Source organism: Scophthalmus maximus, chromosome 18 (assembly GCF_022379125.1).
Source record: "Scophthalmus maximus strain ysfricsl-2021 chromosome 18, ASM2237912v1, whole genome shotgun sequence".
Classification (NCBI taxonomy): domain Eukaryota; kingdom Metazoa; phylum Chordata; class Actinopteri; order Pleuronectiformes; family Scophthalmidae; genus Scophthalmus; species Scophthalmus maximus.
In genome coordinates, this window is record NC_061532.1 from 16009871 (window position 1) to 16036670 (window position 26800).

The 26800-nt window shown below is 44.0% G+C and overlaps 1 protein-coding gene across 1 annotated transcript; it reads right to left on the minus strand.

The window, feature by feature from the left end:
* Window positions 1-404: 404 nt before the first annotated feature.
* On the minus strand, window positions 405-26336 carry extl3 (exostosin-like glycosyltransferase 3). Its single transcript, XM_035617409.2, has 6 exons — window positions 26061-26336; window positions 6471-9052; window positions 5583-5710; window positions 4412-4556; window positions 4149-4277; window positions 405-3083 (listed from the first exon to the last, which is right to left on the minus strand). Exons 2-6 carry the CDS (start codon window positions 8604-8606, stop codon window positions 2874-2876), a joined length of 2748 nt encoding a protein of 915 aa, XP_035473302.2. The 5' UTR covers window positions 8607-9052; window positions 26061-26336; the 3' UTR covers window positions 405-2873.
* Between the last annotated feature and the right edge of the window lie 464 nt (window positions 26337-26800).

Genomic DNA, 26800 nt, shown 5'->3' on the forward strand with positions numbered 1-26800 from the left:
GGAACAACTGTCGGGATGTGACGGGGTTTTTTTTTTTTTTGAAAAAGGCCCAAGTTGTTTTTCCCCCAAAGTCTGGTGCACCAGCATGTCGGGGTCAATTTGGATGTTGTTTGAATTAGGAAACTGGCTCTTGATTTATCCGTCTTAGAAAATGATTTCCTTCCTAATATGTTTGTATTCCACTGGGGAAGGGGGGGGTGGGGGGTGTAAGACACTTCAACCGGTGTCAACTGGCTCCGTCAGAAGCTCCGTTTATGACATTCTACTTATAGGCTGACCTCAGTGCTGCTCCCAGGTCAGTGGCACCAGCGCGTTTTTCCTCGGAAATAATAAAAAAAAAATAATAAGCTGGTGTCACATTCAGGGTCGGGACCTCTTTTGTAATTAGGAATAATAAACTCCCAATGTCTTATCATTTTTATTGCATGAGTCATTATCAGTTTATCAGAGTCATTTATCAGTTGTTGTTTTTTAAAAATCTTCTTTGTTTTCATAATATATTCAATAAATATACAGGAACCATGGGCTTGTGTGGCTGCTTTTTGTAGAACGGAGCACAATTTGGGAAAGAAGACACTGAACTAAAAATTATTTTTTTCTTTTTAGGTCAATGTTTTGTTCAGATTATTACAGGAGTCTGACACAGTCAAATAAAGGACTTTGGATTTATGACACATCAACGGGCCGGGCCTCCGATGGGTCGACTCCTGCTGAAGTACCGTGCAGTGAGTGGATGTAGGTTTACCAGACTTTGTGCACCCTGCAAATGAATGCTGGAGAGCAGCAGATATCGTACCTATTTGGCAAAGGAAACATTCATCAAGCGATGGTTTAAAAACAAAAAAAAACAAAAAAAATAAACATCAACAAAGTGGAACCAATATGGCGACACTGTAAAGTGACATTTCTGTCTAGAGCTGGGAGATTTCTATACAGAATGGAGACTACGTCTAAGGATTCTGATGCAAAGCCGGCACTGGCTAGTTGTTAAAAAGTGTAGTACAAGAAAAAATATGGGTTTATATTTTCATTTGCTTTCTGGTGGAGTGTAGCATGAAGACTGGAAACTCAGGGAAAAAGCCCGACTCTGACCAGTGACCATTGAAGCTCAGATAATCTGTTTTATACCTCATTTGTTTAATCATTTTTATTTGTTCTTTTTCCGTGTAGATTAAACGAATAAGACACAACAGGTTAATGAAGCTGCTTTCAGACAAGCACTGAAAGTCCAGACATTTTCCTGAGAACGTAAATATCTGCAAATGTCGCTTTGGACATTTTTCCTAGAACATTTTTTCCCCACCAGAACCCCGGTGTCACTTCTAGGACAAATGTCCACGTGAGCCCATGTGAGACTCACAGCAAGTCAGGTTGATGACTGTAAACAAAAAAACTCTGCAGAATTATCGTCGCCTCCTGCCTCCTGCTTGCTCCCCCCTGAATTTTCCAGATATTCTTCCTGTTGGCTCGAATGTTGGCTCGAAAAAATGTCTGGACCCAATTTTCCAGGAATCTTCTCGAGTTCATGTCTGAAAAAAACAACTGAGCTTCAGATGTGCTGCTCGTTGGAGTTTTGTCGCCATTTGACAGAGCCAAGCTAACCGATTCCCTTTGTTTCCAGTCTTTGTGCTAAGCTAACTTAGCCCGGCATGGCCATTTAAGACGGGGCGGCTTTCAATCTCATTGTCCAAATCTCTGCCAGAATGCAAATAAGCATATTCTCCCCTTTAAATCTAACATTTTGTACCATGATCCTAATAGTAGTAGTACACCTTACTGCATTGAAGACTGTCTGCATGATTCAAACCTTGATCAGAAATTGATAACCATATTTTCATTTTGGCAGCTGGGATTCTTCTAGGGAAAAACTATCACTGTCAACTGGTCGATATTACTACATTGAAATGTGACTCGGACCAGTTTTTACAAACATTAGCAGGACTCCCTATAGCATAAAAAAAAAACCTGTCCTTTTTTTTTGTAACACTCGTCAAAGAGGAGCCGAGTGGCTGTAAGCATAACAAAATGACCAAGTGGTGGCTGGTTTTCATGATAAATTTTGAGGCATTATGGTGACAAGAGCTGAAACGCTACTGAACATGATCGGGTCTACGGTTTTTTACTCCTCAAGTCGCCGTCCTGTTTCCGATCTCGGACTGAATCTGTGTCTGTGTTCGCTCCACGTAGAGATTTGCACATTTGAACGGCATTATTTAAAAAAAAAGAAAGAAAAGAAAGTCTGTTCAATAAAATACTTCCGACCATCAGTGCTTCTCTCTCGCGTGCATGTACGAGCAAGTACAGTCTGTAACTGTCAAACGGGGGGGAAACTATCAGTGGCAGCGGCGTCGCCCGTTCCTCTCTGTGCCGGACACCGTCGACAGGCTGCTGAGCGGAGATCAGTCCGGCGTCAGTCCGCCGGTGATGCACGAGTCGATCACTCCATCATCATCGTCAGGTGAGGAGCTTGTCCCCGGGAGACAGTTTCTGTACACTCGCTCTCTTCAGCCGGCCGTCCTGGAGGTGCCGATGGCATCTGTAGTGGTTAATGATTGAGCATGATTGAGGGACATGATACGGGAGGAGTCGCGTCCACTGAAAAGGCTCGTTTTTGTTGGCAGTGGTCCCTTTCAGCTTCCGCTCTTCAATTTTTTTTTCAGCAGAGTTGTGGATTAAACCACAAGGGTTAACCCGTCTAACCCAAAACTTTCCTTCTGTGCAGCTGGCAGTCCATCCATCCATCCATCCATCCATCCATCCATCCCTCCATCGTCACTGCGCGCAGTGGGGAGCCGCTGCTCTCTTTAAATACCTCCAACTCCTTCAGTCCACTCTGTTTGTTTGGCTCTCTGCTGGGCCACTCAGCCCCAGCGCTAGATGAACTTGAAGCACTTGGTCTTGTCGTGGGGCAGACGAGTCTTAAACAGCACCGAGTCCACGCGGAACTGGGTGTACAGCAGCGGCATGTAGCCGTACACCTTGACGAAGAAGTTGATGCACTTGTGGCGCTCGTGGAAATGAGAGTCGTCGTGCGAGAGGGCCTGCGGGCAGCCGGGGCAGCGGAAGGTCCAGCGCGACGTTACCTGAGGAGAGACGAAGACCGGCAGTCTGTCAATTTATGATACATGCTTTGAAAAATATTTCATTTTTAGCCTTTTCAAAAACCAAAGGTCTAAGCGCGGAAATGTAAAACATTGGTTAAACTCGTTGGCCTATAAACGTTAGCATGTCTCGCTAACAACCGGTGGCAGTCTTTCCTTCAGAAGTCCTTAACTAACCACATGAGTTTATGGCTATAAGTGTTAAGTAGGCCACATTCATGACCTTCACGTTCACTGTGTGGACGCTGATCCGGGCGGCCATTAGCACCAACAGTACCTAAGCTAATGTTGTTTTTTTCAGTTAGCAAACTCTATAGTTGAGGGTTAGAAATGAGAAGCTGCTTTTGTCAACCACAAAATTAGATGAATAAAACGTTTGAGTTTCTAAGAGGGTGTAGCGAAAAGGTCAGTCAGGAAAAGAAACTCCCGAGAAAAAAGTTTCAGAAGTTCAGAATGTTAGAAATTCAGCACCAACGATGCATTAAAAACTCCTCGCAAAGGGCAATTTATTTTCCACTTTATTTGTCTGATTTGGACTAAAATAAAATTGTAGTCTCTCGGCGTTTTACGACTCCACAGTCAAACTCGTCCCAAATTCATTATTCACAAGGCTTATTCCGAGCAGCGGGATGCTGTCATGGAACGCACTCCATCAGAGCTGCCCTTAATTCCCCCTGAAACACCCCTGAATATTAACAGCCCCCTCTAAATCAAAAAGGGCTTAAACTGAGGGCGCCGGCGACTTTTCTGTTCCATCGGCTTCCGCCGGCCTGATTGTTACAATTATTTGTCTAGCCGTAGATCCACTCTGCGGTAATTGATGTCCTTCCCATAAAAATTCAGGAGGAAAACCAGGCATAACGCGGCAGTTTCGATGTTGTGCGTTTGATTTACTATTTGTGCGGAATATTGGATGTGTCAGTTTGAGTAATGGCAAGGCTAAGTGGGCAAAAGTATAAATACACGGGGCCCCGGGGGAGATACAGAGCTCGCCGGTGCGGCGCTGAGCACAGCCCCCGAAAAACCACCACGTGCTCCGTCTCTGACCTTGATGGGTGGTTTACGGGTGATGTGGGACACCAGGAAGTTCATGGCGATGTCCTCGCAGTTGATGTACTCGTCCACCATGTCCCTGATGGCCTGGGGCATCACGTAGGAGTACAGATAGGCGTAGTACTGCAAGCACACAGAGACACGGGGAGACATGTGTATAACGTGGCTATGATGCGGAAAGAATAAATCTTCTGAATGTGGCAGGTTTTTCTCATCTTCTTTAATTTTTTAACTTGTCGTGAAGTGCAGGAACTGACCTTATGGAAGAAAGCGGCTCCTGTCAGGACCATGGAGAGCTCACAGGAGTAGTTGGAGTTGTAGAGCCACGACTGATGGTTGACGTCCCACGCGTGATACCTCCCAGGGAAACCCACAATGCGGTCCCTGGCCTCACGCCACACCCTGGGAGACAACGCAGGACTCGTAAAGTCAGCAGCATACTTACAACAATTTATAAAGGCGATCTGATTAATGGTTTATAGATGATTTTTCATCGGGGGTATTTTTACATTTCCGTGGTCATTAGTTTTTGTGCATATGTCGCTTGTCCCCTCTGCATCCATCTGTTTCAAGCTTGTCATCTACGTAAGCCACATGGCAACGGTTTTCCTCTTGGGCCCTTAATTAAGTTACCATTGTGATGGCTTCTATTAGCATATGACAGTTTTATCATCTGTCATTATTTAAGACCAAAATATCACTGTAGCCCAGTCACGGCAAGAAAGTCTTGCAACACAAAAAAACAAGGAGCAGACGTAGAAGATGGAGGAAATCTCAAAAGAGCTCATATGAATCCACTTTAGAGAAGAAAGATGCTGTGTAATTTTTTCTTCTTTTGGGGGGAAGGGGGGGGAGGGAGGTGAGGAAACATTCCTGGGTAATTCTGGGGGCTTTGACGAATGACCCCGTAACACACAAGACAGTCGCGGTGGTAATTTTTGCCTGTCTGGACAAGCTGCTACAGCACCAGGTTTCAGACAAGTCTGAGTGAGGGGAGGAGTGGGTGCAACAAAAAGATTAACCCAACAACGTACTCGTTGTTTCAATTGTTTCAAACACTTGAAATTCTTCTCATCAACTACAGTAAGGAACAAGTACAACAATGGCGAATGAATCATAAAAATACAAGACGCTGACGACATTTTCTTGTGGTTCAGTTTCTCTGTGTAATTCTGCGATTTCAGGAATGTGACCCTTCCACATTTTTGGGACATTTTCACTTCTGACAGGAGACAAAGCCTTTTCCTTCCGATTTTCCAGCATTTTTGTGTTCAGCACACAGCTCCCACCACTTCACAAGATCCTTCTCATCGATTAATCGGTGGATTTCTTTTTCCGTTATTAGTTGTCTTGCCAAAAAACAGGCGTTTTTTAAATATTTTATTTGAGAGCAATTAAGCAGAGATCTGTTTTCACAATATCACTGACCTGAACCCGAACATGATCTCGTCGTGGCGGAGGTGAGCGTCGTCGTCGATCGACAGAATGGCCTCGGTTTCCACGGCGTCCCAGGGAAGGAAGCGGTTGTTGAGGCTGTTTTTCTCCGTGCGGACAACCTGCAGGCATGAGACGAGACACGACTTGGCAAGAGCGTTTATGGAAGGCATTTCTTATACGTTAGTACCGGTAAGAACATTTTAAGGAATGAGGCACACTGAGCCTTTTGTACTTGCATCTATTTTTAAAAATCTGCTCCTAAAACTGTGTGAAAGGCTATCTGACTGCAAATTATGAATTTGAATAAACTAAAATTTAGCTGGGTGCATGAAACTATTGATTGACGTAGAGCTGCAACAATCGAACACATACACATTTTATTTGTAATTTCAATTGTTTTGACTACAAATAGTCCAAGAGTACAGAAGATGCTGCTTCTCCCCTATAATTTGTGAGGCTTGCCCTTGGTAAAGCTTTGTAAATAACTTGACACTGACAAATACAGAGCCCAGTTCTTAATAGTTCCTCTCTCACAGCTTCCCACTTTACCCACACAGTCACAAACTAATGGTGTGAAAGTTAAATGGCTGAATATTTTTCTGGCTTAATTCAAAAGCAAAAACATTTATAATTCATGGGCGTCAGACATCTTCACACCCTTCTCGTGAAGCTGCTGGTAATTTGTATGGACTCCTGCAGAGTTTCAAAGAGGCACGGTTCATTGTAAAGCACTTTCCACCACCTCTGACACATATTACAGATCACATTTTTGCATTTCACAGAGTCAGGATTAGAGAGACATGTATTCCTAAACTAAATAATCCAACACCAGCCAGATGAATGTGTGTGTGCAGGGTATTTTTCTGCAGGAGCACTCACCACAATGGGCAGGCCGATGTCGGGCCACAAGAGGTCATCAGAAGGAGGCTTGGGTGAGTTCCACACCACCACTACCTTGTTGAGGTACGGCAGTCCGTTCAACCGCTCCAAAGAGTTCATCAGCACCTCCTCTCTCTCATACGTCAGCATCACCACGGTGAACTGTTCCCGTGGCACGTTCCCTCCTAAAGCTGCCTGAAACTCCTTTCCTGAGCCTCCCGTACCTCCACCTATAGGCCTGAAACCAGTACCGGAGCCAAGGAATTTGGCCTCAGAGGGCAACACGGGGTCTAGGGGAGTGTGAGGAAACAGATGGAAGGGCCCCGGGGCCCGGTTCCACGCTCTATAGGTGTCTGCAGCGGTGTATGTGAAGTTGCGGAGAAAGCGTGGAGAAGCATAGGGGGGCTCCGTCTCGACGGGACCCAAATCCAGATCGCCGTTGTCGGCCAGGTTGGCGTCAGTTCCAGCCAGTTTCCCGGCTTTGTGAGGAATCTCGTGGGCGGGCTCCTCTTTGATGGGTGCAGCAGGCACCTGGATGCTGGTTCTGATGCTGGCCAGGATGGTGCTGAGAACATTCTCTGAGGTGGAGAAGTAGGTCTCCCAGAGGAAGCGACCATGCCGCCTCATAGCTAACATGTCATTGTCTGATAAGCTGCGCAACAGGAAGTGTAGCTCTGTCACACGAGGCTTGGGAACTATAATGACAGCTTCACTCCAGCGGATAAACTGGTGGTAAGGTAGTCTGGAGTGATCCCCCAAAGCAACTGGGATGGCCCCTACCTCGAGGGCCTCAAACAGCCTCATTCCACATCCTGCTGAGGCCACCAGCTGCCCATCCCCTGGGGCAATCACCAGGGCAAAAGTAGAAGCCTTGAGCACCTCCAGCCTGTCCTCCCTCTGTCCACAAAGAGCCCACTCAGTCGGCAAACTCGGCTGAGGATCCTTGCAGGTGAACTCCACCAGCACCTGATCCAAGTGGCTGTCCTGCACTGCCTTTAAAGTACCAATGATGCGATCATCGTAGTCGGCTGGTGGGTCTCCTTCCATCTCCTCTTCGAAAGACTGAGGGGGCGCCTCCTGTAGGCTGCTCCTCAGAGACTCCACCCTCTCCCCCTGGAAGGTGAAGAGGTATTTCCTCTTGACTGGAACTTGAGGGGGCACTTCCAAAAAGTTTGGTTCTGAGAGAGCATGAACCAGCGGGGACACGACCAAGTCAAAGCCCTCACGGTACTGCTGCTCCAAGAAGGTGGACTGAGCAACTGCTGCTCGTCCTGCGCTCACATTATACAGGAAGTTCTGCGTCATGGACTTTCTGGAGAGATGCACAAGGACGTGGTTGTGTCCATCAGATCTCCAGTAAGGGAGAGCTTTAAGTTGCTTTTCAAGCTCTGCGGGAGATGGTTGTGGTGAGGACAACTCCTGTAGCTCCCCTACCAGTACCAAATATAGACAGGCAATGCTGGGGTTATCAGTTACATAAATGTTGCTCTTAACTGACGCAGCAAAAGCCTGCTTCACCAGTGGGTCAAGATAGTCCCCCCATGGATACGAGCCTGAGTCGTAAACGTACACAGGAAACCCAGACGTTAGAGGGCAGCGGCCATAGTTGAAGCAGGACCGCAGGCGGCAGGAGCGAGTAGACTTGGGTGGTGGCAGTCCTGGGTCTTCCTTGTCTGGAAGCAACCGTACAGGCAGCGACAGCTTGGGCTGGTTCTGCGCCATTAGCTCTTTATAAGAATGCTCTGTCTGGCTGATGACATTCTTCAGCTGCAGCAGATCCTGCTTGGCACTGTCGATGCTGCGTTTGCAGGCCTCGATGCGCAAGTTGAGTCGCGCAATCTCCCCGTTGAGCTCCTGCCTCTTGGCCTCCAGCTGCAGCAGCTCCTCGCTGACTGACTCGCGAATGCGGCAGAGATCCTGCACGTGTTTGGCTTCGCACAGTTCGCCGCCGGGCCGGGGCCCGAAGATGCGCTTTTCGGGACCTCCGGCCTCGTCAATGGTAGTGAGGTAGTAGTGGGCAATGAGTGGGAAGAAGACCAGGATGAAGAAGAGCATGAAACTGAGCCACGTGAGGCGCACACGCCGCAACACCCATGGCTGACCTCCAGCGCCCACCCCGCCACCGTTGCGCTGCATTATCGACTCCCTCAGTCTGCTCCTCGTCCCACCAAGGAACCGTTGCTATGGGGATCAGCAGCAGCCATGGTCAACTCTGTCAACGAGCCAGTGAGATGGATACTAAATGATCAAAGCCGGGACGTAGCTCCGCCTTCTGTAAAGGTCATCCGAGTCCTCTTAAGGGTTGTGCGGGTTTTGGCAAGGAATGAAGCCTCACCTGTGTTCTAATATGTACTCCGATGTGTTACAGCACACACAACCGAATGCCATTTCTATCATGAGGTACAGACATTCTTCCAAATCTATGTCAGAATACAGTCCCTCGACTGGGGAGGGATGCCCCTCGCAGGGTGACGCAGGGAGAGCATGGCTGCTCACGGGCGAGGGAGAGAGGTGGGTGGGCCGGTCGTTTCCGTCTGGGATGTGCTCATTTTTCTCTTCCTCCTTTGTCTTGATAGAGGAACCTGAGACGGAAGAACAGAAACAAAAGAGCCAGTGAGTGACAAGGATCATCTATAGATCAAACGGATGACTGATAAAAATCTGTTCCAACGAAATGAAGCCGAACTGGATTTAGTAAACCAAACTCGACTTGATTTTGGTCACGTATTTCTTTTGCAGTTGTAATCGCAGCCCAGTTTTGTTGTCAAGTTGAGAACACATTAAAGTACATCTGTAATATTTATAGTCTGGCTTCCCACAATCCGCAACTGTAAAAGCGAGACCCTGCAGCTCATCCCATTTTCGCTGCCTTCTGTGCATGATTGCCTCAGTCCGGAAAAAGAAAAATCACCGTGCCGCTGAATACCAGGGGATAACTTTTTCCCTTTCAATTTCAATAATTTCAAAATTGCATAAAAAAGTGCACCAGAACAGCCATCAGCGGTAAACTACACACAGCAGGCGAGTCAAAGCTGACAGTGCCCATCAGCAAATCTCATTAAAAGGGCCTGCTCCTGCATCCCAAACTCATCACCGACTCAAATTACCTAGCATCCCTGATAACACTCCAGAGTGATGTAGAATTATCTTCACTCCATCCAGAGGAGAGGGAAAAAAAAAAAACTCAAACGGAAAATCAGCTTCACTTTCTGGTGCAGACACGTGCCAGATGCTAGTTTGATTTCAAAGTTTGCAGGATGATCTCGAGGCTACTGGAGGAGAGCTCGTGCCTCGTGTCACGTCTCGTGTTTCATCCTAAGATCAACGCTAGACTAACCCCAAATTCACCTTCCTCTTCATCTCACCTTCATCTTATGTTCCATTGCTCAACATGCTTATAGGATACAAAGAATGCAAAGAAAAATCCGAGACCTCAGGAACCTGCTTTTCCATTTTGAAGATGTTTTGGAAAGATACAGTTGCTCTTGGCTCAGAACCAAAACAACACTGAGAAGTCACAGCAACTTACACAGGAAAAAAAGAGAGAGCATTATCTTTAATTCTTCACCACAGATTGCAGTGTTTTCCTGGGCTCCTGTAATGTCACACCACAACGCAAGAGCCCTGAGGATGTCAACCGATAGGCCAAGTGCCAAACAGCCCTTATCGAAGGCCTAACTGAACACACAACCGAGAGAGAGAGAGGATAACGCAGTGCAGAAACCAGAGGGGAAGCGGAATGAAGGTGGTGTTTAACATTCGCAGACAAAACAGCTCCTCCTGTCTTGATAAGGTCTTGGTGCGCCTCCGACAAGTGAATTCCAACCGCCGCGGTTGTAATGTGTTCATTACAGCCAAGTTTGATCACAGCATTGACAAGATACCATCTTGAAATCAAAGCCATCTTTCACTCTCCGTCTGCATCAAGTAATCATTTCTCGCTCCCTGCTTCCTCCATGTGACTGGCATGGTTCCTGACTGAAATGCAGCTGGTGTCTGTGTCTGTCTGTCTGTGCACCGTTCGAGGAGAGGAACGAGGAACGAGGAAAAGGTACCAGCTAATCGCGTGACAGGCACGTGATTTCATCATGCCCCAAAATGAATGATATCCAGCTGCTACTTGTCTATATCTGCACTTTAGTTTTCTGATGGCATTAAATATTCTTCATGATTTTTCACATATTTTTAACACACAACTGTTGTTAAAAATTATGTTTTAATCTGTTTTCTTGCTTAAACCATTAAAATACATTGATTTTGTGTCTCAACCTTTTTTTTTTGTCTGGCCAATAATCCAGATTATACAAATAATCATGACAATGAAGAGTTCTTGTAAAAGGATTTAAATAGTCAAACAGTCAGAATATTGGGGGATTAATTTAAGGCTGACTAATTTAATTGACTAACTGTTTTTAGCTAGGGATGCAACTGACAAGATTATGACGGATTAGTCTTTCAATTATTTACACAATAAATTGTTTCTCTAAATCTTTTTTTTTAATGCAGACAATGGTGGGGGAAATAAAGATCACAATTTCCAGGAGCATAATGTTTCACGTTTAAATTCATATCCCATTTATGATGCAATAAGACAGGGGAACACAAAATATATATATTTTTAAATAATAATATTGAGACTACCTTTGTTTCCAAATAGATTTTTTTCCCGATAAATTAATCAACTAGCCGATATTGTTGACAAATGATGAAACAAAGCATTCCAGGTTAATTAGACGGTCCTACAAAGTAACTACTGCCCGGTGGTTTGTGGTGTAGTTAAGAAGGAACACGTACAGTAGAAAAACTCCAGAGGAATCGTGACCCTTTGAACGCCGACCTCCATCCTGCCGCTCGGCGATGCGCCCGAGGCGCAGGATGACCGAGAGACAACTATCGCAACGGCCTGATTAATTGCTGCATGACTTCCAGTGTCACGGGGTAATGGCAGGCAGATGTTGGCGAACGCCGCTGCCGCTGAACCTAATCTGAGGCCAAAAAAAACCATACTGGCTTAAAGCTCTGCTCGTGGCTGCTTCTGTGAAATGGAGCAACACACGCACACGCACACACACACACACACACACTACACTGCACTGCAATCTCTTCAGCTGTAGCTTTCTAATCTGAAGAATGTCTTCTCTCCGCCACAGTCAGCTTAATCTGTCTGAATGGAAATGGCGCGGGGAGGCATCGATCACCCCGGACTTAGTTTGTGGGGGATCAATTATAATGCCATCATTACCTTCCACTGAGCCGCGAGGGCGGTTCGGTGTTAAGCACCTAAAAGGGTGCTGTCGTGCCGATGCAGCCATTTTCACTTTCACACAGGCTTTAGACGTACGAGGCAGCAGCGCCGATGTGAGAGTGAAGCATAAAAATTCTTGCACTCACAGCGGGGATTATGATGTGCCATTGCATTCATCTTGTACAAACATAACACACCCTGCAGTTACAATATTACACAAAGCCACTGGGCCAAAGTCAAGTGTGTAGCTGCCGGGACAAAGTATCATATTCTATTCATTTTTGCAATTATATAATTTGATGTAGTCCATTTGAAAAACAGATGCCGACAGCTGAAATATCTCTGTATATTATAGTACAAATATTCCATTACTCATACTGAAAATCAGTAGAAATTAGATTTTCCAATCCAGCCCCTTTGCAGTTTGAAATGAAATGGTCCGCAGTCTTCTCAGACGAAAGTATAGCCGCCGCTGCGCTGATGACCCAGATAAACCCCCCCCCCCCCCCCCCCCCCCCCCCCCCCCCCGCTCCACACGCCGAGCGAGCAGCAACACAGTCAGCAAATTACCGGTCAGGCCTGTGAATAACGCCAACTGCAGCAAGAGTCCAGCGGTGTGTTAATTTGAATCAGGGGGCATAAAATAAAAAAAAATCACACGGTGCAATGGACAGAGTTTGGAACGCAGACTTGAACGTCAATCAAAAGGGCAAATTCTTCACCTAAGCCAAGTTAATGAGTGTGAAAGAATTTCTGCAGCCCTGTTTTGCCCGGCACCGTGCTGTGATTAAATACCGAGTGAGCCTCTGTTCAACCATATGAAGTCTAAAAGAATAACTGGAGCAGGTGCCGAGCTCGGAGCCGGAATGAAGAAGCGCGGATGCCGTGTATGCTTCCAAGTTCGCAGACGTTTGAGGGCGAGCGCTTGTATAAATGTTTGAACAGTCTCTCTGCACACTGGCACTGCTTTCTGAGACGGTCCTGAAATTCCTCTATGAGGGGTACAGAAAAGCGCAGACAGAGTCGACATCCCAACTATAACACAGGCTTTCACTTGAATATTATCATGTTAACTCCAGGGGACCATCACATGTGCGGGATCGACGGCATCAGCCGCTTGTGACGGGTTGAGAGCGGAGGATTCATCCCGAGCTGGGAATGAGACTTGTTTGGCGTTCCTCCGAGTCTGACTGGGGTCTTGACAGATAGCGAGATGAACTGAGGGATTTCAGGCAGAGAGGAAGATCGCACGGCTTGTATTTTTTATAAGCCCCCAGGAAAGAAAGAGGTATAGTGACCACAAGGACTGAAATATTAAGATGGATTTTTTTTTTATGTCTCAGGAAAAGAAAAGAAAAAGGCTACCTTCTGAAAATATATGACTTGCTCTATGTGAGACTTGCTGCTAAATCAATCTGGACATAAATGATGAATAAATAAAAACTATTTCAAAAAGAGCAATTTGTGATTCGTCAGACAGCCGCCTCCGTCTGACTCAAGTCGCGGTTCTGGTCACAAGTGCAAACACGGAATCATTGAAGAGCCGAGACAATTAAAGCTCTATTTTAATTCAAGTGCAAGTCTAATGCGCATGGAGCAAGTGTTATTAAAGAAGTGTCCAAATGCCATTCGGTGTAAGATAAGAGTCCTAATGCTGCGTTCACAGCAAAATATTTGCATGATTAGACTTCATACAAAGTCAATGCAAAGTCAGAGTGAATGCAGATGTCGCGTCAGATATTTTTCCGTGTTTGGTGTGAACGCAGCATAAGGGTCTACAGACAAGCAGCTCCGCGAGGCTGTATTTATAGACAAGGAGGTCAAATGCTAACATCAGCATGCTAACGTCAATTTCCGAACCACAACAGTGTCAGAGGAAACTATTAAAGGACGAACTTAATCCTTGAATCCTTGAGTCAAAGTGGACGTCGGTGCCAAATTTGAAGAAACATGACAGCATGGCGTTCCCCACAATGGGACGGAGGGAATGAATCCTGGTGTAAACTGGAGCACAGAAGTGGTAAAAAAACTACGTGTACACACAGTTCTATCTTGCTGCAGCACAGAACTCTGGAGGTGACGATACTGCTGCGCTTCAGAAAACCGTGGCGCCAGCTGGGACTCCAGGTTACCCCTGATGTATTTCTGCCCTTAAAGGGCTTTTTTCGCTCATCGTGCTTAGAGACTAGCCTTCCCATAATTAATTACGATTTCATGGAGGAGATTGAGGTAAGACATTCCCAGAGGAAGTGATGGCGGGGAAGAGGAAGAAAGAAGGAGAGATGGAGGCAGCTGCAGGGGAAGGCACAGTCGCAGGGCTGTTGTGAGGGGGAGCAGCTGTTGTAGCCATGGATCACAGCTCATCTGCAGACGGCGGACTGAACCATCTCAAGGATCCGATTCACTGGTGAGTTACAGAGGCGACTGCACTCCAAGGAGGAATGAAGACTTTTCGGAAAATGGAAAAAACAACGGCTAAAGGAAGACGTGATCGACTGATGGATAATTAAGTCAAATGATGCCATCTGGGATTTGGGGAAAAAAATTGTGACATGAATATTTTGCACCCGAGTGCGTTCACATGCACACTAGGGCTGCAGCTAATGATTGTTTTCATTATGGGTTAATCTGTTGATTATTTTCTCGATGAATTGATTCCTTGTTTGGTCCATAAAATTGTAAAAAAAAAAAAGGATAAAAAAAAGGAAAAAAAGAAGTTGATTGTTTCCCAATACCCCAAGATGAAATTGAAATGAGATGATTTGGACTTAATTAATCCATAAATCGTTGCAGCTGTAATGTACACTAAGAATATAAAAAAATCTGCCCTTGTCCCAGTTTTGAAAAGCTGGAACAATACTGGCCAAGTTTCTGATCGCAGCCTATGGTCGTGTGGAGGTGATTCATTGAATCAAGTTGTGCACTAGTTTGATTTTTTTATTTATCTAATAGGACAGTAAAGAATGTAATGAAGAGTTACAAGATCAAATGAAGAATCTGACACCAGTAAAGCAGAAAAGAATAACTGAATTGTAGCCCGCCTCTCGCCTTCCATTACTGGTGACGAGGCCAAATCCAGCAGAGCGTTAAATCCAACAGCGTCTAGGACAAAAACAAACAGAATTCATCCTCCGCTGTGTGTTGTTGTAACAGTCAGTTCAGAATAGACAGAGACCTGCTGTGATGATGCAGACAATTTGAAATCTATCAGAAAATCATGTAAATAGTTAAACTACCTACAGGCTGACTGATGTATCGTAAATACGTAATATTTTAATAATGTCAAACTTTGTCGCAGCACTGAAAATTCTCCAGTGGCTGCTGCTACTTTGTGCTGTTCGCCCTCGATGTGGAGTGGACCGCCTCCCACTCAGTGCAAAATATGACCTTCATCTCTCAGTGTGCATTTCAAAAAAAAGAAAAGAAAAATCGGTAGACAAATGGAGGGCCCGACAGAAAAGCCACCCTTCAATGCCCCATTGTGTGGAAGCGGACATCACACACACCAGTTGTCTGATGTGTGTGTGATGTGTATTTATAACTTTGCTGAATACCAGAGACAGAGAGAGAGAGAAAAAACCAGGGAAAAGAAAAGGGAGGAGGACTGAGAGCGTAACGACAGATGGACCTGGACGCCTTCCAATTAAACAAAATAAAAAAGGTTCCCATGTCCTTGTAGTGTTTGTTATTCAAGAGACAAATTCAAGGTAAAACTAAAAATATCAAATGTATGCTCTGACAACTTGACTGTATCCGTCCAGTAAACTGTGGCCATGCTCGGTGATGCCGCTCTGTGTTTGTCAGGGCTCGGGAGCGTGATAAACAAAATGCATCACACTGTGCTAATCTGTCACTGGCGCGTCCGCTGTAAAACTGCTGTGGCCCGAGTGCTGTGCCCTGCAGGGAGGCTGCATCGCTTTCATTTCAAAACTAAGACCATGTCCGTCCAGACGAGCCAAGCAAACACCATCCGTACAGACGCACCAGAAAACATATACATCACGTGACCCTTCGCATACTGTATACTCTGGGCATGTGCCTCATTTACGTTGTAAACAGGGAGAAGTTTGTTAGTTGTTTTCAGTTAGTTGCTCTGTTAAAAAGAAATACGAAAGAGAAACAACAATGGTGAAAAGTAAGACGATGCATTTCTTCTATTGGACCCAATGATGAGATGAAATTGACAGTAAGTGTTTACAACACCCTGGGGGCCACCGGCGTTTCAAAGAAATCTCTGTTTCAGACGCTCGAAAACTACTATGATGTGATGGAGTGAATGGAGCCTAACTGTGTTGACCGGAGTTGAGAATGTGACGGCCAATTACAGTCAGACCAGACGTAAACACACAACAGCTCACACATTCATCAAATATTCATCAGGGATTCTTTGATATTCCTAAATCTTTACTCGGCTTTTCTTTGCCAGAAGCTCACACAGTAGGCAGACATTTAATTATGATTAGTTTGGCATTGTTACTTTTCAAAAACAACGGACGGAGCAGCTGGATTTCCCCCCCCTCTTCGCTTTAACTAGAGTTTCACTGGTATCGATTTGAAGTCCAATATAATCCACAACGACGTTGGACTTAATTATTTTGGGACCGACGCGCATTGGAAACTTGTACTTGTTTTCTTCTTCTTACAAAAAAATAGACAAGTAAGTCTTTGTCCCAGAATTACAGTTAGTCGGAACAGAGCAGGACTGAATGTGTTTAAGTAACAGACTGAATCTGCATCGCCGGAACGCAGCTGGATGAGATGAGGTGTCTCGCGAGCTCACTCCAGGCGAGATGCATGACTAATTTCCATGTTGTGTGTGAAAAGAAGCATTTGTCCGCTGGCAATAGTTCTTCCTGCATGGCCTGGTCACACACTCAGCAGTTTAAACCTAATTTTTTCACTCATGAGTTGAATTGATATTGAGGTCATCTACAGCTGATTCACACAGGGGAGTTAAATGTCTTTCTATGGCGTCTGTCTGAAAAGAATTTCCCAAACTTTCCGTCATCTTTCCCACCTCGGTGAGGACAACTGCCGCGGGCGCTAAAAGGTTGAACTGACCTAAATACATTATCAGCAGTCACTATTGACTTGGCTTTCAATCGTTTTCCACTTCATTCACCGGAGCAGAACATGTCTGACAGGATGAGGCAGAGGGGAGCAAGTGAGCAGAGGAAGTGACATCTGCAGAAATGGGGGGAAAAAATAAAGCTTTATTTGATTTCAGTAATCTAATGTGTGGTCACAAACGTTAGGCTTCTATGCTTTTTACAAGGGCAAATGTTCTCTCTCTCTTGTGTGTATGTGTGTGTGTGTGTGTGTGTGTGTGTGTGTGTGTGTGTGTGTGTGTGTGTGTGTGTGTGTATGTCTGTCGCATCCTGCAAATAAATTAGCTGGCCTGGCTTTCTTGATTAGTCTGCAAGAGTCGTTGCTGATGAGCTTCCTGAATTAATCAGAGCTGATACTGTTGACTGATCAGAGGAGAAACTGCACAACTTGCAGAGCCACAGATTTTTATCAAAGCTGTAAAATATTCATCCATTATCATTTTGTGGACGCACAGTGCAAAGTCAAAACTTTCACTTTGTTCCCCAAAGGTCCAAACTATTGATTCATTACACTTCTTGTTTCTTTGCAGTGTTTAAAAAACATTGTAAAATAGGACTTGAGTTTGGGGCTAACAATTGTTTTTTTCTATCGATTAATCTGCTGATTATTCTTTCGATTGATGTTAGAAATTCAGTTCAAAACCCAAATATATTCAGTTTAATATCACATATGACAAAGAGAAGGATCAAGGTTTGAAAAGCTTGAAACAGCATTTTTACCGACCAAAAAAAGGACTAAGACTAATTTTTTGCTGATCAGCTGATCAATTAATCGCCTACATCCTGCCACTCATAACAACACATTTTCAGATGTTGAAGAAAACTGAATTTATATGTTTTTCAGACTGACTTTTAAAGCCTAGTTTTACTTCCATCGCGAGAAGCTGCGCATGACATATGAATCAGCTCCAACGCTGTTGGGAATCTCATATGTAGGTCTTTTCAAATGTGGAACGTCGCCAGCATCACCAAAGTTCAAACAAGCTTCTCGTCCTGTGAGAACACGGCAGTTCCCCATCTCATGTGATGCACTGATTTTATTGTCAGGCCCCTTATCTTCAGAGGGAATTTCTGTGCAACTGGTATTTGACCCATTCATTACCAAAAAATCTAATTACAGGCCGCCACATGGTTCTCATTTAACCATTTGCCTTCTGCATAATTACTGTACGCAGAGATGAAAAGGGACAGAAACGTCTGAGGCGACCAGCAGCAGGCCTGTCGTACACCGGCAGAGTCGAGTAAATCATTCCCTTAAACAGCAGCTAAAAGCAGCGCAAGGACGAACACGGCTGTATTACAAGTGTTGTGTATATCATAGTAGTACATTATTGCCCGATCTCTACATATCCACTGATGCTACTTTATCTCACCTCGTAAATAACTTCTAAATACAGTGATACCTCTGAATCTAGTCACGACAATTCCCCAACAGATCGATAGTCTTCTTCCCTCCCTCTTCTTTTCCTCCTGATTTCAGTCTCACTTTTAATGCTTCGAATATTTATACTTTGATCTATAGGAAAAGGTTGTCTGAAGTTTTCCAACCAGGTGCTCGCCCCAAACTCCACACGGAGAGTTTGTGGTCCACCTGAAGGTTTGAAGCCAGAGCTTTCTGCTTCTAAATCTAACCACTGCACCAACGTGCCGCCCTGTTTTCTCCAAAGCCATGCAGGTCAGTTGGGGACACAAAATTTCCCCATAGGTGTGAATGTGAGCGTGAACATTTATTTGTCTCTATATAGCTGCTTTCACAACTGCACTTTAGTCCAGACATTTGCCTGAGGGGCTGTATGTGGGATCGCAAAAGTTGCTCCAGACATTTTCCAGAACGGTTTCCTGCCAGCCCCCTATAGTCAAGTACAATTCAGATTGTCAGAGTGAGCCCATGTGAGAATACAGCAGAAAAATCTACTGTACCTGATGACTGTAAACAAAAACCTTGCTTTCCGCAGCGGAATTTCTCGTCATGTTCTATCCCCTGCATGTTCCACCCAGGCGCCACAGAACGTTTTCGGAAATGTTCCCGTCTGTGTGAACGCATCTGACTCGGACAATCTCATCGCCACATGTGAAAATCAAGAGCGCGGGACATGTCACCAGCGGAAATGTCATCTTTTAGAAGGACAAGAAAGACAACATCGATCAAGCTACGGGAGCAAAAAATTGAGTCCAGTAGAGTCGACACAACTGCAAGAACTTCAGCTTCAACTTCAACAGCTCAGTGATACAACTATTTGTCCGAGACAGGAAGAGGAATGGGTGGTCTTTTTGTATGCCAAAGTGAAAGCTGCTTCAGAGACTGATTACATGTCGAGTTCACAGCAGCAGACTCTCGTGAATCAAAAGAAACCTCTGTCTTCCTCTCAATACATCAACTTCTGTGATAAAGTTGAATGATTTGCCAAAAGGCACGTAGCCTCCAAATCCTGACTTTCTATACGAGTACAGAAGAAGACGACGAAAAATGTTGTCAACAAGTGAACCTCCTGATCTGCTGATTCGGAATTGATTCTTTATGTCCTGAAGGCAAATCAATAAGCATCCGAGCTGTGTTAAAAGCCTGTTCAACAATGGCAATTATATTGTTGGTTGGAAAAAGTATTGTTGTCACTACTTTAATGCTTTTTATAGACTTGTACCATGTACCATCACGTACGCCACCAATGCAGTCTTACTCTGGACATGAGTCATGGGGAAGAAAATTGATGCATGATTTTATAATTCAATGCTAATATAGTAAATTATCTTGAAAATCAACTGAGACACTGTTGAAGGGCAAAGTAACCGGTTATGAAAGTCGGAAAAAAAGTCAAAGCAATTCCCTGTATTGATTGAAGAAACCAAAGTACAAACGGGTCAAACTAAATCTCTGATTTATAACGCCTCACTGTTCATATCCTAATGGAGGAGGTGAGTTATGTTTGGAGTGAGTGTGCGAGACAAAATACACCACCAAGTGAAAATACACTCACTGATTAAATATGTTTTTGTAGGCGTTTTCCTCCAAGTTGTTGAATATTCTTCAACCCGGTGGGATTTCTGCCGATAAAATAAACTAGTCAATTGCATCGTGTGTTCCTACACTGTGCCAGCTGCATGTTTGCAAGTTAGCCTGGGACACAGATGGTTTCTGGGAGCTCATTTCGGAATACGGTCTGGATCCCCTCCATTGCGAAGTGATTTCCAAGCGGCGGTAATCGCAACCGACTATCTGATAATGGACAGGGTTGATACCATGACGCGGGGAGAAGCAATTTTGTAAACAACCAAAATGGCGCCCGCTGATGGACGAGCATTTGACTAAAAAGGACCCCGTATTTTCAAATTTCTCCCACAAAAAATGGCAACTCTGGTTTACATTGTGGAATCATCATCACAGGTATCTTGACATTGACATTTTCGCGTCGCTCAACAGAAGTCACATGATTCTTTGCTCTCACTAGTTATAGGACTATCCAATTGCATCTGGAGAAAGTTTGGTCTGCGTCCGGCGGTAAAGCCTCTTGGAAATCAAAAGTATGAAGCTAAGTATTACTCTGGCTACGCCATGCTACCATGAAGTGGCGATGACACTGGAAAACAGCTGCTACTATTGTGGATTTCTCACGAATGAAACGATGCCGTATCAAACACATCATGCACACATCCTGGCGTATCTAACACGGTAAACTGATGTGTCAGGACCCTGGTGGATTACTCACACCTAAATGAACAGAGCCATTATTGATGTGGGTGCATTTCCTGCTGCGACTAGTTCAGACCCTGTTCAAGTAGAACATGTTCTCAGTAGGTTATTACTTCCCCCTCCGCCTGCCCTCAGAAAGTTGTGAGCAGACGTGCACTCTGAACGACGTGCAAATGGAAGTATGGCTCCTCGTATTTGCTTTGACGACTGAGTCCAATTGTGAGGCGTCTGCCAACTCCCAGCATCAACAGTGCTTCGTGCCAACGCTGCAATATCAACATTTTGGCTACATCCATTTATAGGACTAGTTTGTAAGCCACAATGATCAAAGAAATATCGTGACTCTAAAGACTCTAAAGTGATTTAAATCCAGTGAGTGCTGTGCTTGTTCCCTAAATAAGACAAGTCAAACATATATCACTTTGATGCTGTTTGCATAAATATCTTGAAATGCCAATGGCTAGAATAGATCAAGGCTGTTTATTAGGAAAGAATGCACAATATATATTTTTTTGTATATTATAGCGTTAACTCAAAGCCAGTGCAGTTACTCATTTCATGAGCTATGGACTTATTATTTTAATTACCTCATTCATTTTCTACGTTTCCCTCCGGATCAATAAATTATGTATATATGGTTTACTTTCTCAATTAATCAATTGATTGTTTCATGAATGAAATGTCCGAAAATACCTAAATAAATGTCAGTAACATGTATTCAAAGATTTTTCTTCCATATCTTTCCATTTTTTAAAGATATTTTAAAATCCAGCCGAGATAATCTGCAACCACAGACTTTTTGTTGTGTTTTTAAATCGCTCCAACAATCTAAGGCAAATAATTCCACACTGCCACACTATCTTCAGTTTTAATACAAAACCGTATTGATAAAATCCTTCCTGCTTTAGTCATACATGGTTAAAAACCTGGCTCTTCCAAGCAAATATTTCAGGGAGGAAGCAGTTAGCGGCTAACGCGGCGAAAATGAACACTCGGGCCCCGAGTTCCCGCCCGTCCTTAACAAATAAAATCCTTGCGTTATCTTGCCACAGCAGCGGCGGCGGCCGCGCTTGCCATGTCCTCCCGAGAGCCCCCCCCCCCTCCTGCTGCTGCAGGCTGGTGAAGACCATAACAGATTGACTCAACCCGACAACAGCTGCCAGAATCCCGCAAGCCTCGTCCTCCAGACACTGATGGATTGTGGGAGAGGAGCCAGGGTGATTAGCCCCTGACATGGGAGAGTTACCACCCCGAAAAGAGACTGCACCTGAGTCAACGCGGGGGCGTTCACGCCACATCAAGTCGTGTTGTCAGTGTCCACTCAAGTCTTACGGATGACACAGGGGCTTGACCTCGACGTGTCAATAACCACAAGTGACGAAAAAATATGTGTGATCAAACTATCTTTTGGGGATTGAAAACACACAAAACAAACAGATGGCCTCATTGTGACAGAACAAGACAACACGATTTGTGTGATTTGTTTAAAAAAAAGAGCGGGGGGGGGGGGGGGGGGGGCTGACAATAAAATATTCACTCTTGCCTCACAGCAAAACATTTATTTTTAACTGGCACTTACCTGGAGCTTGACAGTGACACACACTGACTAAAGGTCCACTGAAGGAGTGCTTCTATTTAAAGACATATTGCTGTTTGGACAATGAATTTTGAGCTGCAACAGTTAATCGATTAGCAATCGACTACTAAATTAATCGCCAACTATTTTGATAATCAATTAATCAGTTCAATTGGGTTTTTTATGAATTTTTTTTTCATAATTCTCTGATTTCAGCTTCTTAAATGTTGAACGATTATGAAACATTATCGTTAGTTGCAGCCCTACATGAAATAGTTGAGAAACCGACAGAGCGCTGCTGTTTAGCCATATACCATCTCTCTTTCTTTCAGAGAATGTTCCTTTTCTCCTCTCACACAGCCTACAAGCTGTTACATCCGTTCTTCACGGTGAATCTTTTTTCTTCTTCATGCCATTTATTTCTCTCTTGCCCAGTGCGAAACCCCCTCCCATCCTGCTGTTATTCAATAAACACACAGAACAAGCCGTCCTTGGTTACTGTAGGCGAACTTCTCCTGCCTGTTAAGACAGATGTTCATTAGCAGCTCGCTCCTCCACACACTGAACACTCAGATATTCAGTAGTGTAGAGTTTTAAAAAAGCAGGAAAGTTTGACAGACTGCCAGTCGAGAGGTAGTGGCTGCATTTGACAAAGGACGTGCCGATTATTGCCCAAACCTCAACTTTTCACAACTGCTCCTCAATTAATTCATTTGTCTCTTGACATCTTGTAAATTGTGAAAATTTGATGGTTTTCGTTGTCTTCTAAAACAGAAAAAGGGTTCATCTTTTGGTTCTGGACCATTGGTTGAGCAAAACAAGATGTGTGAAAACTTTGTAGATAGCTAAATTAATTGTCAGTTGCAGCTCAGTCAGTGTCATAATCGTCTTTTAGAGAATCCAATATTTACCCTCCATAACCCAAGTGTAAGCAAATACATGCGTGGAATTTTCCAAAAATATTCTACACTGATCAAATATTACTAATGATGTCGTTATAATGACCTTTACACAAGGAACAAAAACATGCAGTGTGGGCAATATAATGAATTGCTGATTTTGCAGATATTCTGTATTGTGGCAGTTTTGGTTTACCATGTGGCCACAAGAAGAGAAAAAATATAATTCAAACACAGTGTGGCCATCTCAGCCTCTGTGAGAGTAAAAGATCAATATCTATGTTCACAGTGGAACAACACACTTTACGCTGTACAGCTTCTATCAGTGAAGGTGATAGAACGTGATTCAATCTCATTGTGACGGGGAGGGAAGTTCAAATCAGGCAAACGGCTGTTTTGGTCATTTAATTTCGTACATTATTAACTTCATCAACAAATCATAAAATCCCTTTTAACCATCTTGTGTTTCGGACAGACCTGCGCTGACATTTGTTTCTGACAGCGCCTCATTCGTTTGGCTAACGGTTAACAAATATTGAAATGACAAACTGCTGTTGTTTATCTCTCAGCTCAATAAATGTCAGCTGTGGAAAAAATGAATAAAAGCACTCGTCTGTAACCAGCACTTATCATCTGTTGTGATGTATCCACTGATCCTGACCAACAAAAAATACTCTCTACACCTTTGGACTGCTGCCCGATCCTCAGACTCCAAAAAAACTATAATATTATAATTCATAACCAATATAGCTGACAACATCAACTAAAGAGAATATTTGAATATTGGTTTGGAAGTGATGCAGCCACCGATGTGAAATCTGACCCCAAACTTTTGCTGCCTCTGTAAACCAGGCAAATATTTTTTTGCAAATCACACAATACCCTGCGATCCCCTGGTACAGTTTTTTCTCTCTGCATCATCAGATTCAGGACACTGCATACGTACGTGCTCAGCAACTTCTGTTTTTCCCACCAAGTTTCAGATGGTGAAAGACTTGAAATATGAAAACATGCAATCAAAACGAAATCTGACTCATATCTTCAACTGATTTTCAACGATTTGACAAAACTGTCCTTGAGAAGGGCAAATTCTGATGACGCAAACCTTCACAAATGAAGTGGCCAGGCTCTGGTAAGGCGTCTGTTAAGCGATCACCTCTGGGACAGGAAATCTAAGTGAAAACTGATTTAGTGGTTACTGTGAAAACATGTTTTTTTTAAAAGCAGTGCCCCTGGCAGTATAACTTCACTGTTCCCACAAACATGCCGAGCCTCGTCCTAATGGTGGCTAGGTGGGTTTATTTCCCAGGGTGCAAGAGGCTGGCGTGCTTCACTTCCAGGGGATTGTACTCCGTCCAATCGCTCATCGTTTGATTAACACAAAATCTGTACCGAGGTGTCAGTTTATCAGGAACAACTACCTAAACGTGCAGTCAACGTTTGATTTTAAGATTTTATGAGTATGTTGACTCAATTTTCTGATCATTCAGGAGACTGTCGTTTGTTGTGCTGCTGCAATATGTTATACTAAGAGATATTAGTCTAACGTAGTTCAAATAAACAGAATGACAACTAATCAGAATCAATGGTGAGTTGAGATAAAGGAAAAAAAATGCATCAGATTATCAAAGGAAAATCCAAGTTTCACACCAGCAATAACTGATGAGTCTCTCTAAGTCAAAAAAGGTCACAACTTATTATTATAGTCACGTTGCTTGATGGTAAAACATACAGAACATGACGATGACACGAAGATGGAACACGTGTTTTCATTCTGAGATGAGCCAAACTACTTTTCAAACACACCAAAACAGAATGTCCATTCAGAAATCTATAATTTCTACACTTACACGACCATAAGCAATCGTCGCAGCCATGCCATGTTTTACTGCTCAAAGGGATAGTTCAGTGATTTTGAAGTGGGGTTGTATGAGTTACTTATGCATAGTTAGTATGTCACCTTGTGGAGACGGTGATCAGCGATGTCATTTAACGGAGTTTGGAGGAGAAGTGGAAGTAGCGTAAGTCTCAGTCCCACTGTTGCAGAGGGGACCACCGAACATACATCTTTTTCGTCACATTTTAAAACGTTACCTAAGAAAATATGTAATTGTACGCTGACGGACACATTTTTTCACTACTTCAGTTTTCCGCCTGACAGCCATTTGAGTTTGCACTTTTTTTCTCAAGCGTACTTCGGCCACGTATTACTGAATATATATATAGCAACTATTGCTGTGTATATAGTATTTATATATCTTATTATTTTCTTGTTAAATTTTATACATACTAACCCTTTTTTGTAAATTTCATATATATTATTCTGTCCACTTTGCTTGCTTTAATGCCGGCATTTCCCCATTGTGGGACGAATAAAGGTATATCTTGGATTATCTTGACTATAATAATAATAATAATAGATTTCATTTATAGAGCACTTTTCATTGCTAAAAGCATCTGAAAGTGCTAGAATTCATACAACCCCACTTCAAAAATCACTGAACCAGCCCCTTTAATTATGCAACATGACAGGACAGAATATGTGATACAATATGTTCATGCTCACTGTGATTTTTAATAATCATCATCATCAAGGAGGTCGATATTAAAATGGCCCTTTTTTTTAATGGAATCTGGCTTATTACTCCCAGGATCAGCAGGTCGTGGGGAATGTGGGTTTGACAATCAAACACTGGGGGGATTAGGAAGGGGGGGGGGGGGGGGGGGGGGGGGGGGTCCAGTCCGGATATGAAAATATATGAACAGAACCGACACATGTACATACGGGTACTACCGGTAAACCACCGGCTTGACAGACTCGCGACTTGTAGCGGCTACATCAAAAAAAAAACACGACTCAACTCCCGAGTGTTTATAGAAAGAAAGAAGGAAAAACCCACTACCGACATTTTAAGAGCGGATGATGCGGAGAGCACGCGAGGTTGCTGTGGTGACGATGGACCGGGGGGGGGGGGGGCATAAGAGTCTCATCTGGCCAATTAGCTTAGCCTCTTGCTAGCCAGCAGTGGTCACAACATAAATGCATTTTGCTCTTAGCTCCAGGAGCTACTCACCGCGGCAGAGGGAGTCCGTGGTGTCCGGGGGTTGGTTGGTTGGTTGGTTGGGGGGGGGGGGTCTGGGTCGCTCGGCGGGGTTTTGTCAGAATATTAATAAACCTCGTCGGGTTGAATTTGTATTTGTGTCTCCGGACGAAGCCCCGCGGTGCTGCTGCGTGTTCAGCCCCAGCGCCGCAGCCGCTCACTGCTCCATTAAAAGCTGCATTGTTGGAGCGACGGTCGGTCGGTCGGACGAGCAGCACCGACAGCCTCCCCCTCCGCGCCGCAAGGCATCACGGGAAATGGAGTTTTACCCAGGGAAAGGGGAGAAAAGGGCTTCACCTGGTGGTTGACATCGGTACTGATGTAGTGTCGAGTCAGATGATTATTTTTTTTTAACTTTAAGAAATAATTTTACATGATTGTTTTAAAGTGGTGGAAGAAGTAGATCATTTAAAGTTGTAAATTAGCTACACTAAATCTTAAGTACATCAGTATCGTGTGTCAAGCATCAAATTGTGCAGAATGGCCCCCTTTTTGAGGCATATTTTATAACTTTATATATAATGATATAATAATAATAATTTCATTTAAATAGCAGCTTTCAGATGCAGCTTCACAATGTGCCTTCACAAAATATACAAATCACAGACAATTCAAATCAGCATTCCAACAATAGTACGGTTTTCAGGTCACATATCTGTTTAAAAAAAAGTACAACAAAGACCCTAGTGATGCCATGAATGGAAAACATGCTG

Excerpts from the sequence above, each read along its gene's own strand:
- extl3 (XM_035617409.2), bottom strand. The coding sequence starts at position 8,606 with ATGCAGCGCAACGGTGGCGGGGTGGGCGCTGGAGGTCAGCCATGGGTG. Across the intron at positions 5,711-6,470 it reads ACATCGGCCTGCCCATTGTG|GTTGTCCGCACGGAGAAAAA; the intron begins GTGAGTGCTCCT and ends TCATGCCTGCAG. Across the intron at positions 3,084-4,148 it reads CCCGTAAACCACCCATCAAG|GTAACGTCGCGCTGGACCTT; the intron begins GTCAGAGACGGA and ends GTCTCTCCTCAG.